General features: G+C 30.7%; 1 protein-coding gene across 1 annotated transcript in view; it reads left to right on the top strand.

The window, feature by feature from the left end:
• Window positions 1–19,202, top strand: part of LOC142323328 (kinesin-like protein KIF3B) — a 49,050-nt gene that overhangs the window by 9,909 nt on the left and 19,939 nt on the right. The window contains exons 5-8 of the mRNA XM_075362814.1: window positions 1,990–2,114; window positions 5,704–5,839; window positions 11,174–11,320; window positions 17,093–17,255. Coding sequence (XP_075218929.1) covers window positions 1,990–2,114; window positions 5,704–5,839; window positions 11,174–11,320; window positions 17,093–17,255 — 571 coding nt within the window. The remainder of the gene's footprint in view (window positions 1–1,989; window positions 2,115–5,703; window positions 5,840–11,173; window positions 11,321–17,092; window positions 17,256–19,202) is intronic.

The following is a 19,202-nucleotide window of genomic DNA, read 5'->3' as shown; positions in this document are numbered from 1 at the left end:
TTTATAAATAACTTTACATATATTTGTCATCCAGTTTCTGAATTTGTACCCTAATATAATATGTGAGAGCGGTTTGGAAAGTTCACAGCCTAAGAAAGAAAACATAAAATTACCAATTTTTTTTTTTCAGTATAGTCACCTTTTGAAATAATACACACCCATGGCTTTTCCAGCTTATTTATTCCTTCAGTAAAATACGATCTCAAGCTCTGCAAAATAGGCATCTGTCTCAGCTATCACTTTGTCATTTGAGGCAAATCTTTGCCCACCAATCCATTTCTTCAAATTTGGGAATAGGAAATAATCACTCGGAGCTAAATCTGGCAAATATGGTGCATGTGGAGGCAATTCAAAGAGTTCGTGAATTTTAGCAGCAAAAACAGAAGACGTATACGTGGGTGCATTGTCATGGTGAAAAAGCACTTTTTTCTTGCCCAGATGTGGACATCTGGTCTTATTGGCCTCCTTCAATTGCTCCAACAATGCTGCATAATATTCTCTGGTGACTGATTTTCCTTTTTCTAGATAGTTTATGAGCTCCATACCACAAACATTCCAAAAAACAGTGGCCATGACTTTTCCCGCTGATTGAACACTTTTTGCCTTCTTTGGAGCACTTCCCGCTTTCAACCCACTGTTTGGACTGTTGCTTTGTCTTGGGGCTGTAATAATGAATCCATGTTTTATCAGCAGTAATGAAATGTCCCAAAACTTCAGTTAAATTACGGTTGAACATGTCCAAACACTGCTGAGTAATATTCATTCGATTGTGTTTCTGGTCAACCGTTAACAAATACAGAATTGATCATGCTGATAGAGTTCTCATACCTAAACGCTCATATAAGATGTGAGTACGGTTTACTGATATTTTTGCAAGCTCATGTATTTTCAATTGTCGATCTTTTAATATCACATTGTGGATTTTTGCGATGTTTTCATTGGTTGTGGTGGTTGTAAGGCATCCTGAACGCTCATCATCAAAGATGGAGATTCGACCGCATTTGAATTCAACTACCCACCTTTTTACCATTTAAAGCGATGGAGAAGATTCATTTAATGTTGAATCGAACTCCTTTTTTATATCTATCTGTTTTAAACCTTTTACAAGGAAATATTTTATTACTGCTCAAATTTTAATTTTATCCATTTTGCACAACTCAACACTCATCTACTATCTCTTAACCGCAACAATTAAATAATTGAGAAGACATGTTGGAAATTGTTTAGTATGCCATCTAACAGATAATACATTAACTATAAATCCCCATTTGGACCTACTACCAGTATCCTCTGTATCAAGCCACAAACTTTCCGAACTGTCCTCATAAAGGATAATTGTTTCAATTGTTATAAATGATAATCTTATGATAGTTAAAGTTGTTTTTGATCCTTGGATTTAAGTGTATTAGAATTCTGTTTTGTCATCTATCTTCTTTTAAAAAAATCTGTTCATTGGAGACTAGCCAGTCAAATTTTATTTTTTGTCAACATAAAAGCTGTTAATAAATTTTAGAGAAATATTTTCATTCTGTTTTTTTGAATTTAAAAAAAATAATTTTGAATGTAGAAAAGTAAGAAAGAGTAATATGATATGGTTTGGATATTTTTTTTAGTGTGTACTAAATTCCTAAGTTTAACAAAATCTCTGTAAAAAAATGTGTTACTGAAGTGATATAATAACTTATCGTTATTTTTCTACTGTATTCCACTCAGATCTTGACAGATTGAGTTAACCTTTTTTTTTTGCCTTGACTGAGAAGGAAAATTTAATTGTAATTATTCTTTCAAAGCTTTAGATCAGGCATTATAATTTGAACTTCTTATGAATTTTTATTCATTAATGCTTTAGTGGAACTTGATTCGAATCACTCTTCTATTTTCATCATAGGGTACAGTATGTCTAAACTTTATATTAAAAATAAAGTATTTGGAAAAAGAAAAAAATTGTTTATGTATTATATATTTATTAATCATTTTGAATCTTTACAGTTCATCCCAGGAAGAATTATATGAAGAATCAGTACAACCACTTGTAAGTTCTGTGTTAGATGGGTTTAATGCTACAGTCTTTGCATATGGACAAACTGGGACTGGCAAAACTTATACAATGGAAGGTAATTATATTAATGAACATAATTTTTGGCACATGAATGTTTTATTGTGTTCCTAATGTAACTTCTTATTTTGAATTCAAAAATGCAAACAGAATTTTTCTATCACCTACAGTTTTTATATGATAACGTTTTAGAAGTATTGCTTTTGAAGAATTCTACATATTTCTTTAGGGTAACTTATATACATCAAAGAATATTTTGACTTATTTCTAACAGAGGGTGGAGTACAAACCTAACACTATGAAGGGAATAGCTGCATATGCAGGATGATTCATGTACTTTAGGTTCTGACATCTCAGGACAGAGAAGTCTTCTGAATAATGGAATTAATTTATGATTCAGCAGTTTAGTTGAAACATCTATGGTGTATTCATGTAGTGTGGTTTCATTTTGTTTTGTCATTTACATTTACTATGTCAAGTTAGTGAATAATTACGTCAAGGAAGTGCATAAATAATCTGAATAAATTCTGTTACATATATGGGGATTTGATGCATAAAGAACAGCGATGAAGTTTGACTCCACTAATTAAAAAATATTATAAACTATTTTTTTTTTTGCAAAGTCAGGAATCAAGCTTAGAACTGGACTGTTCAGATCTGCTGTTCAACCTGCATGAAACATCTGATAGACTGGGCTAGGAATAATTGGCACATGAGTTTTGCAACACCATTGGTCTGGAATTAACCAGAAAACCATTCGTTAGACTGTTATTTCTGCATTAACAAAGATTAAAGGTATAAGTAGTAAATATAAACACACTGTGCAGTACCTGAATTTACTGTCTGCTATAAGGTTAGTGTCTCATGGTGAGTTCTTACCTGTATCGCATTTTAGAACACATCTAACTTTAGAAGATGAATCTGATTATGAGGTAGCCACAGAAGTTTGACATGTTGAGCAAGATGATCTTACTTTTGAAATAGAATACTGTTCGCGTGAATCTCATCTGATGACTCAAGGTGAATTAAAAGACCTTGTTCAGGATTTGAACGTGAAAAAACAAGCCGAGCTTTTGAAATTAGGCTAAAAGGCTGGAATTTTTGTCTGTGCTGACTAAAGTGTGTTTCTTTAGTAATTGTCAGGAAGAGTTTCAAGATTTATATTCTGAAGAAAATAATGTAGTGTACTGTAACAATTTTTTTTTGCTGTCGTGGATGCACTTCAACAGGAACATAACTACAGAATGAAGACTGTTTATCAATTCTATGAAACTAGTCTTTTTACACAGTGGTAACAAATTTTTTTCTATTCATTAGTTTATGCAACTAAAATGAAAGAAAGATATGATAGTATGAAAATCCTGCTAGAAAAAATTCAGTAGTATTGCTGGGCTGTATGTTGCAATTTAAAAGTTGTGTTTGCAGCTCAGCTACACAAAATTTTGTGTGAGTGGGGTAGCAGGGACAAGACAGTAATTATTTTATCGGTAAGGAATGGCCAAAACATGAAGCACTTAAGGCTGGATAGAAAAAATGTTGTAAATCCCGCATCAGTTAACTGGGAAATGATTCTTCTACCTCCACTTCATGTAAAATTAGACATTTCAAAGGCTTTTTGAAGGTGATGGGTAAAAATGGTGCTAGATTTCATTATTTAAGAGAAAATCCTCTCGTTAGTGATGATAAAAAAAGGAAGGAATTTTTGTGGATCTCCAAATCAAAACTTTGGATAGAGAATTGACAGTTTAAAGAATTTTTAAGTTAAGTCGAAAAGTCAGTGTTAAGGTCATTTAAGTGTTGCACAAAATTTTAGGAAATCATAATTCCTTAACTACTGTTACATTGTGGATGAATTATTACAGTCATACAAATAAATAAATACAGTGTTATCCCTAAAAGTGAATTTCTTGGATTCACACCTGGATTTCTTTTCGGACAGTGTTGGCACTGTTAGAAAGTGACAAGCACAGAGAATGCTTTCACCAGCAAATCATGGAATTCATAGTAAATAGGTATCACTGATAATGGAATGCAAGAATGCTCGCAGATTATAATTAGACACTAAAGTGTGATGTTCCAAATGCCAAACAGAAAAGGAAAACGACTACCACATTTTAGGTTAGTTGAATAGTGCTCTGTGTAAGAAAAGAAATGTAAATTTTTACATTTCTTTCAAACTTTACCTATGTATCTAAGAACTACTTTTTGATGGAGAATATGATGGTGATGGAGAAAATCTATTTACATATTTGAATTTAGTGTGTAAAGTTCTATTAAGGTCACATATTTTGTTCCTTGTGCCAAAATACGTATAATTTTGTTCCTCGGTATTATTATTTTGTATACATATATATGATATTAGGTTATTGTTTCTCTTATCAAGAAAAATTTACTATATAAAGTGATATTACATTAATAAATGTATGCTTGATTATTCCACGTGATTATAATTCTGTTTAACTTGTTCATTGCTGTGCTCAGTATGTAATTATTGCTGTAATCAGTATGTTTTCTCCATGCTGATTATTTTTTTTTTTTTAATCTTTAGGTTAGATAATCTTATAATCCTCACCCCTGATGATACTATTCTCATTATTGTTCATTATTATTTAAGTGAACTTGGGAAAATGAAGGTGCAGATGCTATTAAGGACCAAGAAGTGGTTCTTTTCCAATGGCTTTGATTTAAATGAAAACAAAACCCATTATGTCAAGGTTTCTCTAAAACCAAACATCATCAAATGATGATGTTTGGTTTTAAGAAAGTTTTAAGAAATTGAGATTGATGTTGATAGTGTTAAACTTCTGGTCTTTCATTTAGGGCCCACTCTTACTTGGAAATCATATGTTTCATTTGTATGCAGTAAGATCTCCAGAGTTTTGTCTGTTCTAAGAAAGTTGAGATTTATATTTCAAGAGACTATTTTTGTATGGTGTATTTTAGTTTTTTCATGGCCACTTGACATATGGTTTGCTTGTCTGGGCGTTGTCAAGTCATGTTTATGATATCTTAATATATCAGAAGGCATTGAGAATTATCATGAATAAACCAAGTAGTAGGCACTGTAAGCCATTGTTTGAAGAATTAAACATTTTATATTATTGTAGTTTGTTTGTAGGTTTAATGTAATTTGAGAAATTTTGATCACAAATTAAATGTGTATGGGTATAACACAAGAAATAAACATGATATTAAAGTTCCTTATAACCAGCTGATCTGTAAGGGGTATAAGATTTTTTAATATGCTCCCTAAGCATGCGAAGGAACTCCTTTAAAGGGATTTAAGCTAAAGTTTTTTTGACTGGTTTGTTATGAACCCTTTTTATTTTTTTAATGAGTGCCTTAGTGTGGGTTTGACATTAACCTAAGTTGATGTGGTTTTGGCTTGTTACTGTTTCTTTTTGTATGATGTTTTCTATTTTAATCGAATTATTATTATTATTGTTATTATCATCGTTACCTCATGCTCCTTAATTGTGTTCAATTATTTGAGCTTATAAAAGATAAATTAGGCTGTCAGTACCGTATTTTTCTTATTTTGAGTGATGTTTGTTAAAAAAATTGAATAAGATATCTTTAGAAATGTTTATGTTACAGTTTTTTCAGTATGAATTTTAATAACCATGCATTTCTTTTTTTAATTTTAGGAAGCAAAACATGTGCTAATAATAAAGGTATTATTCCTAAGTCATTTGAACAAATTTTTAATCATATATCTTGCTCTAAAAACATGCAATATTTGGTGAGAGCATCATACTTGGAAATATATCAAGAAGAGATTAGGTAAACTTTAAAGAAATATTGATTATTAACTGTTAGTACTTTAATGTATATGTGTAATAACTTTAATATATAATAACTGTAATTGGACTAAAAATTTTAATTTATATATATATATATATATATATATAATACAGTAAATATATATATACGCAGTAAATATATATATATACGCAGTAAATTTTGCTTAACCCACCGGGTTGGTCTAGTGGTTAACGCATCTTCCCAAATCAGCTGATTTGGAAGTCGAGAGTTCCAGTGTTCAAGTCCTAGTAAAGCCAGTTATTTTTACACGGATTTGAATACTAGATCGTGGATACCGGTGTTCTTTGGTGGTTGGGTTTCAATTAACCACACATCTCAGGAATGGTCGAACTGAGAATGTACAAGACTACACTTCATTTACACTCATACATATCATCCTCTGAAGAATTATCTAAACGGTAGTTACCGGAGGCTAAACAGGAAAAAGAAAGAAAAAGTAAATTTTGCTTGTAGTGACCTCCAAGGGACTGACGATTTTAGGTGATTATGACCGATAGTCACAATAACAGATGTTTAGGTAGCTTAGTGGTACTACTTTAATATGCCATCTACATGGATATTGTAATAAAGTAAAATAATAATCATTAAAAATAATAATAATATTTTATTTCAGTAATAAAATAATATTAAAAAAAACAAAAATATGCAATAATAAATACAAATACGGTAGAGTAAAAGAAGATAGAGAAGAACTGTAAAAATTACTTTTTCTGCAAAAAGTCAGTTATGTTGCTTTGTTTCAAACATTTTGTGTTATAATACAGTTTTTGAAGGTTCTTTTGTAAAACAAAACAAACACTCTTTGTTTCTTCATTAGCAATTTCTGTAAAACTGAGAAACCGGCAAATGGTTTTCATTGTTGTTAAAACTTCTGGAAGATTTGGCGGGTTGATCTTCATGGTTGTTGCTATTGTTACCTTCGTTGTCATTACCTGCATCCCTGTTTATTTCTGCTATTACTGAAGCCACTACATCATCATCTGTTACAGCTTCATGTGTTTCTAAATCTTTGTCAATCTCTTGATAATCTTCAAACAGTGCATTTGACAATGATTGGTTTTGCAGACTATTGCCCCATTCCGCTAAAGATTCTTCTTCGCATGCGACATCAGTAACTTTGCCAGCCTGTGGTAAAAATTCTGCATGTCGAAAGCAATTTTTTACAGTTTGCGGAGAAACTTCATTCCATGATCTTTCTAACTTAATTATAGCATCCAGAATAAGTTATTTGTGTTTCCTTTTTTTGATCAAAATCCTGTATTATTTGTAAAATTAGGTGTTTTTTGTAGTGAACTTTTACCGATTTGATCATGCCTTGATTTAAGGGCTGTAAGACTGCTGTTGCTTTTGGTGGTAAGAACACTAACTTTATACACGAAAGATTTTCAATGTGTGGATGAGCTGAACAGTTGTCAGTGAGCAGCAGTATTATGTCATTTTCAGTCTTAATTCACAGTCCCATTTTTGTAACCAAGACATAGAAATATCACTCGTAATCCAATCTTTGTTGTTACTTTCATATATAACAGGAAGCAATTTCAAATTTTTAGAACACCAGGGTTTAGCACTTTTCCCTATAACCAGAAGTTTTTTTTTCAGTTCTAACCATATTTGTTGCAGTTAGTACTGTTAGTATTTCTTTTTATAATTTTCCTCCAAACCGAAGGCCTTAAACCGAAGGGTTCTTTCTGGCGTCAGTTTAAAATAAAGACCAGTTTCATCAGCATTATAGACGTTTTCATCCAAATAGCTCTCTTTTAATTTGGGCCAAATGGTTTCTAGCCATTTTTTTGACACACTGGTTGGAGCTACTGTGGCCTCACTTTTTATTCTCCCTGAGAAGTTCAAGATTTTTTTTTCAGTTTTACAGTTAGAATTTTTATTACTTTTTGAAATTTCATTTATTCTTTACAAGTTTTTTTTATTTACTTAGTTAACAGAAACAAATAGGAAATTAGGATAATAAGAGTTCTTTAATGAAGCGGCTCAATCCCATCCATATCATATGATCTCACATCATCTATATATCCTGTTTCTATGATGCTGATTGATCAGCATTCTCATCACTGCCACTGTCACTGTCATTAACGCAGTCAACCTTTCTGTTTGAATGTTGGCAATTCGATCTGTTTCATAATATTTTATTCTATTGGTAGTGCAAATTTGCAACATTGCTTCCAATATTCTGCTGGCAGTTCAGAAAAATTTTTTTCAGCAATTTCTTTTATATCATTCATATTTTTTCAATGAGAGACATTTTCATCTGTTACCTGACTTTTTATTTTTCCCAAATCAACTCAGTTGGGTTAATTTCAGGATGATAGGGTGGCAATCTTATTACATTATGACCTTGATCCTGCAATATTTTATCAAAGTAGTACTCTTCACACCAGTGCTCATTAATTCACACTAATTTGTACAGTTCTGTTTTTAACATATCTGCTGAACATGGAATATTTCTTTCTTGAAGCCACTCTAACGGTTCATATTTTTTGCTATTTTAATTTAGCACCTTGTGTACCTTTACGTTGTGGTAACGAGCATTATCAATTAGCAAAACCAATTGATGTGGAAGATTTGGGATTAACTTTGTTCTCAGCCATTTTTCATAATTATTGACATTCATGTTGTTCTGGTATTCTCCATTTTTTGGTCCGATGTAAAAATTAAAAGAACATTTTGAATTTCTCCTGCTTCACTGCCAGCATGATCCAATATCAGCTTCAAGTCTTTGGATACAGATGTTTTTTATAGCCTTTATTTGAGCCATCAGGCCAACCATAACTTTTCCCATGTGTCTAGCTAGTACAAGATTCATCTGAAAAAATTATTGCCCTTCTTTCCCGTCTGTAAAAGCTTATTTTCTTTAGATAATTTACTCATTTAATACATATATATTGTTTTTCTACTAAAGTTTTCCTGTTATTTTCAGATTTCTGCCATCTAAAACCCATAATCCTCAGAAGTTTCCTTAGAGTTAATTCGATTTTTAAAATGAATAATAACTTTGTCAATGTCAGGAGGGCTTTATGATGTATGTGATATTATGCACATCTTTGGAAGTTGTCAATGTTAACTTTAATTCTCATTCTAAGTTTTACCTGGCGTACTAAGATTCTCTTTTTCTCCCAGTTTATTTGATTCTGTTATCACTTTACAAATGACATGAACAGGTACTCCACAAAGGTCTGCTGCGTGAGCTTGAATTTCTGCACATACCATCGTTGAATTTTCTTGGACTAGTTTGCTGTAGACATTCATTATTATACATTTGCTTTGGCTTTTTAGAGGCATTTCTCTTCCTATGATTGCACCTTGGATGAGGCATTAGGAAGTTTTAAAAATTCCGTTAATGAAACCAAAATTAGTATTAAAAAACTTTATAAAAAATACTGTTCATAAAAATAATTAGTATTGAAAAAAATACTGATTATAAATACCGTTAACAGTGTATGGTGGGTCAACTAACTACACAAATGCAAGAAAGCAACTGAATTCCTGTTTCTACTCAGTCCTTGAATGCGTTGCACTATTCCCCCTACCATACTAGCATTGCCTACGCCACTTCACATATCCCAATTGAGTTTTTGCGCATCTATGAATTTATTTTTTCTTAACTTAGAAAAATTATACGTCTTTTAAATGACATCTCCTGCAGAATCTTGAATTTTTATAAAAAAATTATAGATTTACAATCAATTGAGTAGAATTTTAAAAACTCTTAATTCTGTGGTAGACTTAAAAAAAACAAAAATAGGTAATTTAACAATAATCAGGAGATTTGTCTTTGTAATAATAGCTAAATTTTAATGGTTTTTTAAATCACACATGCACGCACACTTGTGTGTGTATGCACACATTGGATTTGTGTTAAAATTCATTTCAGAACTTGTAGAAATATTTGAAAGTTTCTAATATAAAATAAATAATTAATGAGTGTATAGTTTAAACAATTGGTAATTAATTATTTTCAGTTAGTTTTTCACTATTACAAGGGTTACTTTTTTCAAGGTCCGATCGGTCGCGAAATAAAAACCCGTTCGAAAATCGGATGAATTTTTGCGCATTATGTGTTGCGCAGTGTCTGTAGTATGGCTTTCAATCATGCCGCGTCACTTCATTTAGTTAGCTAGCCGCACAGCTAGCACGTAAACATGTCTACAACAATAGCATCTCCCACCAAGTGTGAAGTGCGTGCGGTAATTCGATTTCTTTAGGCTGAGGGGTGTAATGCAGCTGAAATTCATCAATGAATAAGTAATGTGTACGGTGAAACTTCAGTGAGTGACAGCAAAGTGCGACAATGGTGCAGGAACTTTAAAGCAAGACGTACAGATGTTCATGATGCAGGCTGTCAGGGAAGGAAGCGAGTGTCAACTGATGATCTCGTTGAGTGAGTGAATGAGGCAATTCGAGAAAATCGTCTGTTCACAATTTCTATATTGAGTGATTCGTTTCCTGAAATTTCAAGATCAGCACTCTACACCGTTTATTTTTTTATTTTTTATTTTTTTGTCGTCAGTCATCATTTGACTGGTTTGATGCAGCTCTTCAAGATTCCGTATCTAGTGCTAGTCGTTTCATTTCAGTATACCCTCTACATCCTACATCCCTAACAATTTGTTTTACATATTTCAAACGTGGCCTGCCTACCCAATTTTTCCCTTCTACCTGTCCTTCCAATATTAAAGCAACTATTCCAGGATGCCTTAGTATGTGGCCTATAAGTCTGTCTCTTCTTTTAACTATATTTTTCCAAATGCTTCTTTCTTCATCTATTTGCCGCAATACCTCTTCATTTGTCACTTTATCCACCCACCTGATTTTTAACATTCTCCTATAGCACCGCATTTCAAAAGCTTCTAATCTTTTCTTCTAAGATACTCCGATCGTCCAAGTTTCACTTCCATATAAAGCGACACTCCAAACATACACTTTCAAAAATATTTTCCTGACATTTAAATTAATTTTTTATGTAAACAAATTATATTTCTTACTGAAGGCTCGTTTAGCTTGTGCTATTCGGCATTTTATATCGCTCCTGCTTCGTCCATCTTTAGTAATTCTACATCCCAAATAACAATTATCAAATGTCTAAATCGGAGTGGCGACTATGTAGAGAAATAGCGTATTTATGTAAGTACTTGTTACAAATAAAAAATTTTTTATTTTCACCGTGACCAATCAGACCTTGAAAAGAAATAACCCTCGTATTTTTTTTAATTCTGATCTTTGTTTTTATCATCTTTTGCATAAAATTTTAATATTATATATATATATTTTTTTATATAGAGACTTATTAGACAGATCAAAAAAACAATATGAATTGAGACAAAATGAATCTGGAGTTTATGTGAAAAACCTTCAGTCATATGTATGTAAAAGCGCGAAAGAGATTGAGCGTGTGATGCTTGTTGGAAATCAGAATAGGACTGTTGGGTAAGTGTTTGGAATGTTCATTACTAATTTTTGTTTAACCTGTATTGTCTAAAATAGTTGATTCTTGTCAGTTTATTTTAAAATAGTATTTATTTTTATTTGGGCTATTCTATAAATTTGAAGAACTACTGATTTACTTTGGAAAGTTCTTTTACTGGTTGATTAAACATATATGAAAAGTTTATGCAGTTTAACAAAACAAGAATTTAGTTGAGATTGAGCACTTTATATTACTTTTAATGAAATGCCATTGTTTATTTATGTTTGACTGGTGTTAGGAGGACTGGGAGATCAGGCTTTAAAAATACAGTATTTGTATTTGTTATTTTATGGAGAGAAGTGGGATAAAAGTCCCAAGGTGCTTTATCATAAAGCTGATTGTGCATTCTCAAATAAAGTAACCTAAGATGGGTAAGTACCAGAACATTCCCGCTTGAAAAGCAGACCAGAGCGTTAGGGAAGCAGATTTCCTTAAAGTTTTAAGTACTTAAAATATTCAACTTTTCCAATCTCTTTTGATTGAAAAATAATTCCTTACTAACTGTAGGTGCTCTTTAAACTATGTTTAATATCCTAATCAAAATTCTTGATTAAGAATATTCAACATCTTTCTTTATATAAAATTATAGTGAAGTTTAAATTGCCTTTGGTAGAATTTGTCTCTTGTTCTGCAGGTAAAGAAATTTAAAGAATGGGTCAGAGTTTACATTAATTTTCGTTTTATAAAAAAAGGATCTGTTGAAATGTTGTTTTATTAACTTTTTTATTCAGATTTTTATCTCTATACATAGTAGTATAAAAAAAAATGGATAGATGTGGGACACACAGTTTGTTGTGGTTTGGAAAAGAGGTTGCATTTTATTACAGCAGCACTTATGTTTTGCTCACATGTTTCCCAAAGAATATTACATGAGCTTGAAACTGATTTTTTTAATGAGTGTTGCAGATATTGAGAAAAGCTACAATATTGCTGAATTTCTCACATTTATATAAGAGGTTAGAATTTAACTTTTCTTCCAGTAAATTTGAAAACTATTCTCTTATATCCTTACTTATTTCTTAACTAAAGAAAGATAATAAAATTTTAATTGACTCTTTAAAACAGTAAAACATAAAAATTAGCAAAAATTCAATTTCATGTTTAGTAGTTTCTTTTCAGATATAATATTACATTGTTAAAAACACCTCAAATGACAAAATTTAGAATTATTTATATTGAAAAAAGGATTAACCTTCTACCTCTGTGATAAAGGTTGAAACTATTACTATCCTGATCTCTCATTTAAAAAAAATAATACAAGTATTTCAAGTTGATATGTCAGACAATAAGTTATTAGAGCTCAGCTATACAGTATTATGTATAGCTGTAAACCTTTTACTTGTGTATGAAGCCAATAAAAATTTCAGGTTTTTCAGTTGCTAAAATGATTTCAAAGGTAACGTATGTATTTTTAAAATTCTTTTTTAGTTTATTTTTAAATAATTCTTTTTATTTATATTAATCTACATCAAACAAAGTCATTGAATGATTTTGTGGATGTATCAGTATTTTCATATTCTGTTGATAACCAAGATGTTGAAACTGATATTCTGAGTAAATATTTAGTAGATATTGATGAAATTCCTGCTAGTATTTTAAAAGGAGTTGTACATACTATTATTATCACTCTTACAAATTTAATTAATGAATCTTTCAACAGGAGTGTTTCCCAAGTGCCTTTAGACTTCTGTTATCATTCCCCTTCTTAAGAAAGATTCAGCACTAAATTTACAAAATTATAGACCAGTTTCATTACTGTCCATATTGTTTAAATTACTTTAAAACTTATGAAAAATTGATTTTTAACATTCCTTGAGAAGCATATTGTATTAAACTTTCAAAATGGTTTTAGAAGAAATTATCTATTGATGGCCATTTCCCAGTATTTTAAAAAAATATTTAAATTGTGTGGGTAAGTAAAGGTAGTGGAACTAAATTTGGTACCACATTTTTTACTGATGAAAATTTTAACTGCTTTGGAACTGGTTAAGTTAAGACCTTACCAACTGTAAAAAAGTAGTTAAAATTTTATCTTTTGATAAGAATACCCAAATAAACTGAGTGTGATTTTCCTCACTTAAAGATGTAGAATGCAGAATGTCTCAGGGAAATGTTTTCAGCCTGTTCCTTTTCTTATTGTTTATTAATAACTTGTCTTAAAATTTTGAGCCTTTAATTTTAACCGTCTTTGCAGACGACAGTTGTATCTGTATTTGAAGATAATTATTTAAAAGTAATTATAAATTCTACTATAGCAGTTCAAAAAATTATTCATGGGATGGATTGTAACATGTAAATTTAAATATGAATAAAACCATTGTGCTTCTCAGCTAGGTGTCATATTATTGATTGTGTTGATAGAATTCTCATTAGTTATAATAATACTGTTTCCATTAGCTGTAAAGAAAATTTTCTGGAAGTTTTATTATATGGAAAGTCCTGTGGGATGAAGAAATTGATTTGGCTTGTAAGAAAATCAAACCACACTGTTTTGATTTAAAGCGCCTTGATAAAATGCTAAGATTGCCTTCATTGTTAAATATCTATTATGCCTACCTGTATATTCTGTATAAAGTACCATGTGTTTCATAATGAATATTGGGATTTTAAAGTTATGTAATATTTATTAAGTTTTACTTACATTGATAAACTATAGATGAAATGAAAGAGTAACTCAAATAATTTTTCCTATAAGTTTTCAATGTGAACACCATTTGTCACACAGCACTCATCCAGCCAATAGGAGATTTCGTCCCATACTTTAATCAGCTAGTCTGAAGTAATTGATGTGACAGCTGCTTCAACCCTGTCTTTTAAGTCGGGTAGGTCAACTGGTAACAATGGTGCATACACTTGATCCTTTATAATCCCCCAAAGAAAAAAATCACATGAGGGTCAGATCAGGCAAACTTGGAGGCCATGGCAAACAAGCCCCGTCATCTGGTCTCAAGTGATCAATCCAGCAGTCGGGGATAATTTAATTCTACCAATCATGTACATTATGCAAGCGAGGAGGTGCACCTTCTTGTTGCAAAATAAAATTTTTTTTTTTTTTGTCTTCAGTCATTTGACTGGTTTGATGCAGCTCTCCAAGATTCCCTATCTAGTGCTAGTCGTTTCATTTCAGTATACCCTCTACATCCTACATCCCCAACAATTTGTTTTACATACTCCAAACGTGGCCTGCCTACACAATTTTTCCCTTCTACCTGTCCTTCCAATATTAAAGCAACTATTCCAGGATGCCTTAGTATGTGGCCTATAAGTCTGTCTCTTCTTTTAACTATATTTTTCCAAATGCTTCTTTCTTCATATATTTGCCGCAATACCTCTTCATTTGTCACTTTATCCACCCATCTGATTTTTAACATTCTCCTATAGCACCACATTTCAAAAGCTTCTAATCTTTTCTTCTCAGATACTCCGATTGTCCAAGTTTCACTTCCATATAAAGCGACACTCCAAACATACACTTTCAAAAATCTTTTCCTGACATTTAAATTAATTTTTGATGTAAACAAATTATATTTCCTACTGAAGGCTCGTTTAGCTTGTGCTATTCGGCATTTTATATCGCTCCTGCTTCGTCCATCTTTAGTAATTTTACTTCCCAAATAACAAAATTCTTCTACCTCCATAATCTTTTCTCCTCCTATTTTCTATTTAAAATAAAATTATGTGATTCATATTGCAGTTGAGGATAGAGCCATATTTGTAGCACATCAAGATAGTTCATTTCAGACACACTATCTTCCTCGAAAAAGAACAGCCCGTAAACTTGCCATCGGAATACAGCACAAAAAACATTCAGTTTTGGGGAGTCTTATTCACAGTGCAATATTTCATGAGCATTTTCTGATCCTCAGATATGCATGTTATGAGTGTTTAATTTTCTATTAACATGAAATGTTGATTAGTCACTGAATACAACATAATAAAGAAAGTCTTCATCGTCACAGTGCATCATATTTCATTTGCAAAGTTAGCATGTAAACCGTAATTTGTAAGCTTTAGACCTTGTAATAGTTGTAAACAATATGGACGCAGTTGTAAGCATTCCCTTAAAACCCCTCACACAGCTGTCATTGGAATTGCTAATTCGCAGCTAGCCTTCCTAACAGATTTCCTAGGACTAGGCACAATAGACTCTTACACATTCAACATTGTCTTCAGACACACAGGATGACAACATTGTCGTCATGTAGTCTTTCCTGTATCAATACAGCCAGTAGTCTCAAATTGTTTATTCCATCTACAAATGTTATTTCTTGTATAATTAATCAGTGTACTTGAAACTTGAGAAATATTATTACACAGATTTAAAACCCCGATATTCATTTTGAAACAGACAGTATAATGTCATTTTTTGGCACTCCTCAAAAAATCAGAATTAGATTTTAAGATACAAAAATAGGCTGTCAGATCAGTATCTGGTGCTCATAACTCTAACTTATGTAGATCAATATTAAGAAAATTAAATATGAAATCCAAATGTTTCTATTTATGAATATGCAGTCTTTACAAAAGAATAGTCTCTTATTCTTTAAAAGGTAACAGTATCCACCTTTCAAACTATACAATGGAACTTTTTTCATATAACTCAGCAGAATAATTTGGCTTACAAGAAAAGGCCTTATTATGATTCCATTGCCATTTTTAATAAATTGCTATATCATTTGAAAAAACTACCCATCAATTTATTTAAAATAGAATTTAAAAAATTTTCTTTTTAAATATTATAAATGTGATTCTGAATATTCTTATTCAGAAATAATATTACTCTGTGGATGAATTTTTAAATACTATTAATTAAAAAAAAATTTTAAAAACCCTGATTTTTCTGCATCTCCTTCAATGTCCACACAAGTTTGTTCTCAAATAATTTTCAATGGCTCAGCCTGAATTGTGAATTATTTTGTTGTAATTTTTTGTTTACAAAAAATGTACCTTTTCATTTCTATTTTTTATCTTATAATTTATCTTGTAAAAAAATTATCTATATAATGTATTAATCTGTATTGATCAGATTAGTAAAAAATTTATTAATTTGTTGTAAATATCATAATTTCACATAAATAACTTTAGTCCTTTATTGGTAAGCAGTATAATATTTAAAACAATTGACCATATACAGTCTGTCATAATTGCCTGGTGTTGAACTTTATTTCAGCCTTCTGGTGTGATGTCATGAAAAGCATAATGTAACTAAACTATAGAAGAGTAAAAAAATAAAATATTAAACCTAAAATCTGATTCATATTTCCATACAGAGATATAAGTGCAGATGGATGTGATCTGTATTTAACATATAAGGCTAATTTTTTAACATTATTTCTATTTTACATTGTTTGACTTTATGTATGTAATAAGAAAAGATTACATATGTAAATAATGTGGGAAAAATATGTTCATAAAAATGTTGGCTATATATTTAATGAAAAATATTGCTAACTTATAAAAAAGGAAAAAAGGTTATTACGTTATAAGCATATATTAAGTAACCAAATTTTAATAATTAAGTAAAATCCTTTTGTAATTATAAAAAGTGCAATTTTTTTTGCATTCTCGTTTCTTTATAAGACTACTGATTTTTTATTTTATACTTTCTTTCATATTACTGAAATCATAACATTAATTTGATACTACTTAACTTCATACATCAAATCAAATGGAAACTTAACGCATATTTTTTATTACATGTTTTTTTTTAACTGTCAATTACTCTTTTCTAGTGCTACTGACATGAATATCCATAGTTCAAGATCACATGCAATATTTATTATAACTATAGAGATGAGCGAAATAATTTCAGGAATAAGGAATCAAGTCCGAGTTGGAAAACTTAACTTGGTTGATTTGGCAGGCAGTGAACGCCAGTCAAAAAGCAAAGCTAACGTACGTTGATCTCATTTTTATATTTGTATTTAGTTTCTTTTTAAATAAAAAAGTTGAATTATAATTACAATATTTGTAATGCAGTTCTTTTCTAGCAGATTTGTTTTATTATTTAGTTTACATTTGTGTTAAATCTTTGTTGTTGTGCATCAAATATAAATGAAGCCTGACTTCAAAGCCACGATCTGCCCTAAGTGAGAAATCTAAGCAGTGGATTCATGACTTGTTAAGTTTGTTCTTTTCTTAATTAATTAATTTGCAATACTTGTAATAAAAATGATTAGGCCATTTTCCATCTATTAGTAAAGAAATAGCATCTGATTTTTACTTTATTTTTTATATAAGCTAACTTTAAGACCACGTAGCTATTTAAGCGTAGCTGTTTATAACAAAAAGATTTCCTTTAGAAGAAATGTTCATATATAAATATTTATATATGTATAAATGTGTATATGAAATGTACATAAAAGATGTATGTATAAAAGTGTATATGGGTTGTTCTGGGATGTATTCTCCAAACTTCAGGAACTGATTCAGGACACTAAAATGAGCAAAAAATTCCTTCTGAACACCATTTTGTGATTTTCAACAAAAAAGTTATTTCTCAGGAACGGGTAAACTACTTTAAATAAATTTGGCAAATTTAGACTAGTGTCTTATTCTACAAAACAAAAAATTTTGAAAACATCACCTTCAAAAATTTCAAAATGGTGGCCATTTTAATTTTTTACTTATTACAAAATTTATTAAGCATTTTATTTTGAATAAAGTGACAGCTCATTTATAAAAATCCTTTGGCAAGCAATCAAGTTATTTAATATTAACCCGGCATTATGCTTGTGCACTGTAATGCAAGCTGATAATTTTTTTGCCTGTTTTTATTTCATCCTCTAAATGTAATAAAAATTATTAATAATAATAGTAAATTAATCAAAATTATCCTAGCATTAATTACACAAATTTATCAAAAAATGAAGTCCCTATTACACAAAGTGCGAGCTTACTACCAATTTGAGAAAAAAGAAAAGAAAAAAAATACTCAAGTGAATCAATTATACAATATAAAATAAAAGCTTAATAACTAAATAATTCAAATTAAAGCGGGAATGATGAAATAATGTACTTCGGTTATGTAGTCTGACACACAAGTATATTATCACAAATAAAATAAAAAATTTTTTATTATTTTTTTTTAACATTAATTAAACATATTAATATTATATGGAATCACATACTACTTCTATAGAACAATTTCCACACTACTCATATGTCGTAAAACCTTGACAGTAAATCAAATCTATCTTTTTTTTTTTATATGTATAAGGATACTGGCCAATCAAATCTAATATCTTTTACAAATCATACTAAAAAATATCATCATCTTATTATTATAGTGAATAACAAAAAAAAAATCATCATTAATAATTATAAAAGAATATACAGTTCTTGACGACTATTCATCAAGAGGGAGAGCTCTCAGAAAATTATTTGACTGTTCCACACTTAACATGATTTTGACGTTGGGCCACCTTCTACAGTTTGTCTGTCAATGTCTTATAAAAATATATCTCCTACCTTTTTGCACTCCTTTCTTTTGTACATATAAAAATACCACTGTACATATAAATATATCACCACTTCCCTGCGATCTGACTTAAACATGTCCTTTCTTCATGACGGCTAAACTCGCACAACACCCGAAACGAAAAAAATATCAGTCTGGCTTCCTCTACCAGACGCCCGTCTCCTCCGTACATACTCGGCTCGCTCATATCTATGCACGTACAAAACTTTCTCATGAGAATGTGTACGCTCCCACGAGCCCACAATGACATCACCGTCTGGCTATCCAAACCATATCAGACATCAACAAACAAAATTTTCAACAACCTATGAAAGAATTACAATTACCTTTTTTATTATGTTTAATTCATTAAAGCTGGACAA

This window comes from Lycorma delicatula, chromosome 4 (assembly GCF_047948215.1).
Source record: "Lycorma delicatula isolate Av1 chromosome 4, ASM4794821v1, whole genome shotgun sequence".
NCBI classification, from domain to species: domain Eukaryota; kingdom Metazoa; phylum Arthropoda; class Insecta; order Hemiptera; family Fulgoridae; genus Lycorma; species Lycorma delicatula.
The sequence above is the reverse complement of the archived record's forward strand: the minus strand, read 5'-3'. Positions and strand labels throughout refer to the sequence as shown.